This window comes from Quercus suber, unplaced genomic scaffold (genome assembly GCF_002906115.3).
Source record: "Quercus suber isolate HL8 unplaced genomic scaffold, Cork oak 2.0 scaffold_469, whole genome shotgun sequence".
NCBI classification, from domain to species: domain Eukaryota; kingdom Viridiplantae; phylum Streptophyta; class Magnoliopsida; order Fagales; family Fagaceae; genus Quercus; species Quercus suber.
Genome location: NW_027069920.1, coordinates 247343 through 256001, shown reverse-complemented (window position 1 = coordinate 256001; position 8659 = coordinate 247343). Strand labels below are relative to the sequence as shown.

General features: G+C 35.3%; 1 protein-coding gene across 1 annotated transcript; it reads right to left on the bottom strand.

Moving 5' to 3' along the window:
* Window positions 1–211: 211 nt before the first annotated feature.
* On the bottom strand, window positions 212–4284 carry LOC136062948 (uncharacterized). The gene is made up of 3 exons (XM_065762702.1): window positions 3486–4284; window positions 3145–3354; window positions 212–614 (listed from the first exon to the last, which is right to left on the bottom strand). The coding sequence occupies exons 1-3, from the start codon at window positions 3963–3965 to the stop codon at window positions 411–413; spliced, it is 894 nt and encodes a 297-aa protein (XP_065618774.1). The 5' UTR covers window positions 3966–4284; the 3' UTR covers window positions 212–410.
* Window positions 4285–8659: the final 4375 nt, after the last annotated feature.

The window sequence follows — 8659 nt, the reverse complement described above, 5'->3', positions numbered from 1 at the left end:
GCCCTATCATTATGCTAAAAATTTTCATTTATTTAAATGGATTGGTAAGGTTGGTGATATCTAAAATGGCATACTTCATTCTCAAACGCCAAAAAGCAGACTAATACTTTTAGTTTTAAGAATTAATATCAAATAATAAAAAAAGAATTAATATCAAATAATTAACTCATTCATAATAGCTTTTTTGCCATGGCCACAAAACAATCCATCACTTAAGAATAATTTAGAGGCCAAACTACGACTAGGGGAAAGAAAACTACAAAATATTGCTCTTTGTTAAATGTGAGACCTTCCAATTTCTGCATTCTCCAAAAGATACTTCTCTTAGATCTTTGCATCATTTCCTCAATCCGATCACTCCAAAAGCAATGACACCGACATGAAACCATAAGTCCTCTAAAGTTTTAGATTCAAGCAACTGCGCCAACATGATACCAGAAGTCCTCCAAGGTTTTTGCATTCTCAGAAAAATACTTGTATAGGATTACTCCATCTGCAAGATCGGTAAGGCTCTCAATCTTGATGGCCTTCAAGCAATGCCGCCAGCATAGAAATGGTAGAAATTTGCAACAACTAGGATTCTCCCCTTCATAAATAGGCTTTTCATAAGAGAACTGAAATACAGACAGAATGTTAGCAACATGGGAATTCTAGTAAACAGCCATCTTATGCACCTAATTATCCAATAAAAAAAAATAAGACACGAAACTTAAGGGTCTCGGTAACACTAAATCAGTCTCCTTTAAAGACCAAAAGAGAAAAAGGTGTTGAACTAAAATCAAATTATGATAATAGTGCAAATCATTGTGTTATTGCCAAAAATTTTTTTATCATTAATGTACTACTATTATAGTACCACCATAGTAAGTTTTTAGTCAAGGCCATATGAATCTATCAAAAGTTCTCTCGCACACACATTCTCTCTTGCTTGGTAAGTTACACACACTTGGTAGGTGCTAAACCAGCAATTGGCATGGAACCACAAAGTGATTAAATCACATAAGCTATAAATTAGATCATCGAAATACTAGAATTCTCAATAAATACTGAAGTAGTTACATAATCGGAGATAAAATATGTAGTGTAATGCCACCCAAGAAAATGAAGAAAACTATTAAAGCCACATTCGTACAATAAAATTTTGCTTCATATATAATCCAGTAAATATTTCATAAAGCAAATTATTTTTTGTTATTTAAAATAATAAAATGTCAATTATTTCTTACTTGATATGGTTGATCCTTTGATAGAAGGAAGAACAGGACACAAAAATTTAGTAAATTACTCACATTGAGAAATTTATCCAAAAGAATAACCAGTATTGGACAAAAAACCAAACACTTCCTTTTTTTTTTTTTTCTTTTAATATGATTATGAACATTAAATTGTAATGATTTGCCTCTCGCAGTGCAATTATGTTTCTAGAGTTTTTTTTTTTTGTCAAGATCCATCCTCTTTCTCTCTTTACAATCCACCAATGAGAGATTCAGAAAAGGTGCAGCTCTCTTAAGGACAATACTCAGCTATTGAATAGGGGATATCTGTTTGGAATTTAAATTTCACTTGGAATATCTAATTCTTCTCATCTATACAAACCTTTAACAATGAATCCAACTATAGTTGAAACTAATTGAGGATTTCGTTGAAGTGTATCACTCTCCCTCCCTTTAACCGGGAAAAAAAGGGATACAAGCTTATTACATCTAAATAGTTTAGAAGGGCTCCATTGGTTAGAAGAAAATATAGTGTATTACATTTACGCGCACCTATGAAATGATTGTGTACTACACCTATTCCTATTCAACAACAAAGGTAGAGATAAATGAGCTCACTAATTCTAAGCCAATCAATTTCCAGGGTGAGCTTTTTGTTCTCAATCGAAAGAAAAAAAAAAAAAAAAAATCTAGAGGGCAAGGTGATAGACGGAGGCAGTAACTTTCAAAATGTCAGCCTAATTGGCTTGAGGATCATGAAGAGTTCCTGATGAAAGTAGGTAGTTGAAGTTTAATGGAGGAACCTTTTTCCAATCACAAACCCTAATTTCACCTAGTTAACCTGATTGGATGGATCCAAATTCTTTCTATAAATTCATACTTTCTAATAACCTTTATCATTTCAGCATACCTAGTTAACCTGTGTACACAATGCATAGGCCAGTAATGGCAGCACACTTCACAATTGCCTTTCTTGTCTTTCTACTCAGTGCCCATGTTGAATTTTGACCAGCTCCAGCAAACCATAACTCACGATTAGGAATTCATCAAAGAGATCATCTGAATGCTAGAAATGGCTATCTAAAATCTCTTCATTTGGGGTAACCTCCACAAGTCATTCTGGGAGTGATCGCACTAGCTTGGGTTCCTCGTATGAATATATCTTTTTTGATAGCATGGATTATGACCAGTATAGGAATCATTTGCTAGAAGGATCTTTGCTGTAGCCCCTTCAGCACTGATACATGCACCATGGCTGGATGGTCATTAGTTACCATTCTCAAATCCATATGTTCCAAACCATGTCTTTCATTTTCTTATACCAATGGTGTGGGTGGGATTGTGATTGAAACACTAACTCGGAATACCCTTATGATTCATGGAAATAGCCTTAGTACCACAAGGGAATTCCAAAGTTTTTTTTTTTGGGTTTGTTGGGTCACATATAGAGTCACATTAGGATCATAGGGTTGGTAGGAGTGCACTTTCTTTGCCTTCGCAACTAGGGGTTCCAAAAAAAGGGTCTCTTGCTACTTCTTGGCATTCAAGTTCATTATCAAAGTAAGCTTACATACAACTTTATGAAATTGTTTCAATTTCAATTAGAATGTAATTAAAAAGCTTTAAGTTTAAATGTTAAAATTTTGAAGCACTGATTTACTAGAAACATTATGTGCATACAATGAGGACTTCTGAAACTATAAACTACATTAAAAATCTTTACTATTACATAACAAGAACCAACTCTAATATCCAACATATTGAAAGCAGTCTCGCAGCAAAAAAAAAAAAAAAAAAAATATAACGTGAATGGTGTCTAACAACAAGAACTTTGTTTAAAGAACTAAAGAACTATTTAGCACCCTTGGCAATCATCAGCCAAAACGTATTAACAAGTTTCTACATTATAGGAAATAAGAAGATTTAATACCTTGAGAGTTATTTGGTCAAAATCAAGAAATGACTTGTAGCTGAATTTCATTGATAAAATGTCTGGAAGAGGAAAAGTCCATAACAAGCTATCCAGAAGTTTATCCATTTCATTTCTCGGAAATGACTGAGATATCGATAGCTCCAAATGCTTGACATTATATGATGGTGACGGTACGGTTTCTCTCAATTCTTTTGGAATACTAATTTTCTTCACATGAAGTTAAACAAAAGAACAGATTAGAGTATATATATATATATATATAATGAAACAAAAAGTAAAATATATTGAAAGAAATCAATTTACAGATCATTAAAAGAAAGAACTATAACCAGTAATACCTTGATGGAGGGAATTAACAATTCCAATAATTTTGTATTATTCAGCTTTGAGAGGAGCTCAATATTCTCATCATTTAAAAGAATATAAGAATCCAAGAGTGGAAGCAAACCGTAGAAAGCGTATGACAGGGCCAAAGCATTCAATGAAAAGGATTTTATATAACCACCAAGATAACAGAATGAGAATCTACATAATTTAGGAGCATCAATCTTAACTTCAGCCATTTTGCACTTATATGATAATTCCAATGTTTTAAGATGGTGACATGAAATCTCTATTGTTTTTGTCTGGAAGGAAGGGTTTAGCCTTAAGGTCTCGAGCAGAGGAAATCCAGAGAGATGATCATGGAGTGCTAGCCACTTGTCCGTTTCCTCGGACGAATGTAAATTTAACTCTTTTAGATTTTTAAAAGGAAGCAGGTTAAGCTCAGACTGTAGATTCTGAAATATAGACAGACAAGAAAGATTTGATGCTGCCATTTTGTGGGTTTCTTTCTCTTAACCTTCTGACTTTGCCATTTTGTGGGAAAGAATATCCTATCAAATCTCAGAATTGGGAAAGTAATCCAAACATGTTTCCATGCAGTCGACAATAAAGTAGATTGAACTACTTGCTTAGTGGAGAGGAATGAAAGAATGTGTTGACGAAGAACTTCTGGCAACTCAGATATACGATCGTGAACTATGTTTTGCTCCATAACAAGTTGAGAATGAGTGAATATTATTTGTAAATTGTGATAGTAAATAGACTCCAGATGTATTTTATTTCAGATATACGGCCGTGAACTTCTTTTTGCTCCATAACCTGTGAGGTGAGAATGAGTGAATATTTGTAAAACTAGATATTAAAGAAAAGAAAAAAAAAGAAGTGAAATACAATGAGAATCACCAAAACTAGAAAAGCATTATCATGCGAGTGAAAGTACTACACAAATCTTTTCAACAACCAATAGAATCCCACAACTTCACAAATTTCTCTCAATTTCCTCAGATTGACTAAACCAGGATCCAAATTGTGTATCATGCCACTGCTTTTTCAAAATTTCTTCAAAACCTAGCTGCTAGCACAATATTTCCTAGTCCTTGATGTAATGCATTTTTCCTATATATTTTCTTTCCTTCATATTTTTTTATGCCCAAATGACTTACCCATGAAATAACCAAAATCTCTTGCTAAAGAGTGAGACAAATTGGAGCAGCAACAAAGCAATTTAGATTAATCTCAAATAAATAATAATAATTTCAAATTTATATTATAAGGCTCAATTTGATACAGAAAGCTTAAAAAAATAAATTTAGCTACCTTCTGTTGTGAACTTGGGTAATTGAAAGATAGTGTAGTCAATTCGAGATGATCAATCTTCTAAACTTGAGAGAGGAAATAGACGTTTTTAGTTAATTTTCTGCTTAATTCTCATTAATGCATTTAATGTACATAAATAGTCAAAGATGAGATAACCTCATCAACAAATCTTAAAACAAATGAACTAATCCTATCCTAAAATACAGGAATTAAATTGAATATATATAAATAAATAACAATACTAATCTATCTAAGAAATTCTATCACTAAACTAAATTCAAATCATTTATCCAACACTTGGGTTGTAACACCTTCACTCACTTTTGTGCCCAAAAATGTGAGGTTCATTACTAATTTTGCACTAAAATAACTTTCTTGAAATCATAAAGTAATGTATTACTATATACTGAGAAGATGATTTTTAGAGGAAATGAATATAAGCCAGGTAATTGGAATTGGTCATAGTATGAAGTCCACTAAAGTGCGGGTCATTATTGACAGAACCTCTGTAATGCAAGCATTTGTACAACCCATTTCTTGATACCTTTAAAGGTATCACCAATGGGTAATTCTAGGAGTTCATAGCGTAAAGCGCCATTTGCGTAAATGCTTACAAGATACCAAAAAATGGGGGCCCTATCCTAGTATTCAACAAACAAATAATTACTGTATCACAGCTCCTCACAAACATATGTACTTTGCTTACCTCGTCACTGTAACTTTACAGGACTTCAAGACATTTGACAAATAATGAAGCAAACACTTCCATTTAACGTTTCTTTTAAAGTTTAAACCAATCAAATTTCAATTCTTCCATTTACGCCATTTTTATCAATTTGTTTTTCTACATGCATATAGATTTAAACAGTTGTTGAAACATTAAGTATAAGTCTAATCAATCCATCAACAAGGTGATATATTAATCAATCTATCAACAAGGGGATATATTATTGATTTTCAATTGTGGATAGTTTCCCCATAAATTACTCACACTCTGAAAACTTAAATATTTAATTTTATAATCTAGTTCTTAAGAAAGAAAAAAAAAAAAAAAAAGAAAGAAAAAAACCTTAATTTCTCAAGTTTTTTTAATAAATTTGAGGGTGTTCCTAATTCTATGATTGAGAGTGTTCCTAATATAGAGGAAATATAAAAAATTTTAAAAAAAAATGAGGATTTTTTTCAGGTCAGGGTGTTCCAATGATATGTGCGTAGATGATAGATTGGCAATGGCGTCACCACTGCCTTCCTGCGAGATACCCACGAAACATTCTGTTTTGTTATTTTGTAATATTTGATACACCCTTTCTCTACCCACACTATATATACCCACATTACCCACATATGTTGAGGAGTGCTTTTCAGAGAGAAAACCCTAGCCACAAACCCTTGAGAGTGAGAGATTGTTATACCCACAATTCTCTATACAATCCATTGTGGTTTTCCTCAACTCCTACCTCTCAATTTCCAAATTCTTGAGAGAGGTTGATAGCTCAAACACTTACTACACACATTTTGAGTGTAAAGTGAGGTTTTGGTGCTACTAGGAAGTATTGGAAGAAACCATTTGTTTGGTGGATGTAATCGGGCTGAATTGCGTGATTCGGAGAGCTAGAGAAGACAAGGCTTGGTGAAGTCAGTTGGTAGCAAGAGCTTGGAAGGCTCAAGTACATGAGGTAGACTAGGCTTGCAGGGTCTTTTGTTATTTGTCTTCTCCAACTTATTCTCTAGTGGATCGATTTACCGCTTAGAGGGTGGCGAGGAGGTTTTTCGCCGAGTACTTCGGTTTCCTCTTCGATAACACATCGGCGTGTTTGCATTCTTCTTCCCTACTCTTTTAGTTTTCATTTTACTACTATGGTTTATTAAATATGGCTTAGAGTAGTTGTTTTGTTTATCTGCTAACATTTACTTTATTCCGCACTTAGTTTAAGTTAGAGTAAAATCAACCGAGTTGTAATTTTAATTTAGGGGTCTAAATAGCTCTTGTGTATTTACACATAATCGAGCTTTCAGGTCATAAGTAACGAATGCTTTAAATGTGAGTTGAGACAAATGATCAGTCTCATTTGCTGGGGTGGCAGGTTGCTAGCATAGCAGGGTTATAGTAAAAAGTAGAATTATATGAATGCGTAAAGACCATAATGCAAGAAAGTTGGGGTTGTGAAGCTTCATTGGTTTGGACAAGCAGAAAACATGTGAAATTTTAGTGCGAGGCATAGAGATTCTAACCACAACTCTTGTAGTACATAATTTTATTAGTCAATGTCTCCAAAAAAGTAAAATATGTGGCATCGGCATCTTCAATTGATATATTTTTCTAGGATCTAGTATTAATAAATTGATAATGTGCTTCCAAGAAAGTGAAAGCAGTGATGAAGCCGAAAATGTGCCTTGTCAGTATGTTCCTGGTCAAAGTGATGGACAACCTCCGGACCTGTGGTCAATACAAGAAAGAAGCAAAGAAAGTACCTTCGCCAACATGAGGCCAGCTGGGAATACTCCGATGCTTAAGTCAAATTACACAATCCAAACTCAATTTGTTCACAGATTGCTATTTCTTAGCTATTGTTCTCTTACCTTCTTCTTCGCACCGAGCTCTCTTTTTATACCCTTCCCTGGGTTGGCATAGTTATGTTCGTTAAATGCTGGGTTGAGCATTTCTCTCCTGACCGTTGCATTTATTGAACAATGATTGTCTCAATTATGGTGTAACGGACGACTGTTGCGCCGCTCTTGCTTTCGTAACAACTCATGGTGTAATTAGGGAAGGGCAGCTATCCGGCGGGTGTTCAGGTGTGCCATTAATGCACGAATCCCGCGCTAACTGTGATGACGGGGTCTTACCCCTATGTTTATCTACTACAAGGACGTAGGATATGTCGTCTTCCTCACCGACGATCAATCGCAGGTCTTGTCGACGATCGATTTCTGGTCTCCGTCAGTTGCCCCCCCATTTCGTGATCATCATGAGTCTAGACGATATTCGAAATGTGATTGGACACAAGGATCTAGTTTTCTACAATTTCCAATGCCAGTTGTTCCAATTTAAATGCGACGTGATTGCCTTACTAGGAAACGAGCACGTGTTGACTCTCGGTGGGAGGTGTGTGCGAGTTTTCCTCGTTTTTGGCGCGCTTTAATTTTGGGTTTTCTTTTTAGAGAAAACCATTCCCCTTCCATCCCGGTAAGGTTTCTTTGCTTTTTGCTTTAATGGTTGGCTTTGAGCATCTTAGTCAAGAGTGCCCTTCGGTCTCTTTTTTCTTTGCTAGGTTGGGAGTTTTTCTTTAGCATTCTTCTAGTCGACGCCCTCTCCTGGGTCTGTTTGTGTCTCATGATTCTACTATTAGGCCTGTTTTGTTTACTCTTTACCCTTTACTTCACCGGTCTTTAGTTGGGTATCACTTAAGGATGGATCCAATCGAATATAGGGCAGATGATGTTAGGTCGAGTGAGTTGGAGACTGGGTTGTCTTCCAATGCTGAGTCTCTAAATCAAGTGATTGACACAGCAATTTCTAGGCTACACTCTTCTTCTTCTTCTCGTCCCTTACATTTCCGTTCTGAGTCTTGTTGTTTGAAAGTGAGTCATTTGAAGGGTTTTAGGAAGAGGTTTCAGTTTCCCAAAGGCACTTTTGTCAGGTTACCTCGTTTGGGTGAGAAAGCTTATGACTTTGCTCACGAGGAGGTGTGTTTTTATGAGGCTCAATTTTTGTGTGGCCTTCGATTCCCGGTTCACCCCTTCATTTTGCACCTTTTGGACGCCCTTCAAATTGCTCCTGGTCAACTCGTCCCCAATGCTTGGAGGATGGTAATAAGTTGTATGGCCATCTGGGTATCTGCCTGTGATGGAGAAATGATTACAGTAAACG

Bases quoted from the DNA above. Each gene is read 5' to 3' on its own strand.
- LOC136062948 (XM_065762702.1), bottom strand. From the start codon at position 3,965: ATGGCAGCATCAAATCTTTCTTGTCTGTCTATATTTCAGAATCTACAG. The intron at 3,355-3,485 runs GTATTACTGGTT...CTTCATGTGAAG, and splicing joins TGTTAATTCCCTCCATCAAG to AAAATTAGTATTCCAAAAGA. The intron at 615-3,144 runs GTATTAAATCTT...TCTGTATTTCAG, and splicing joins TTGACCAAATAACTCTCAAG to TTCTCTTATGAAAAGCCTAT.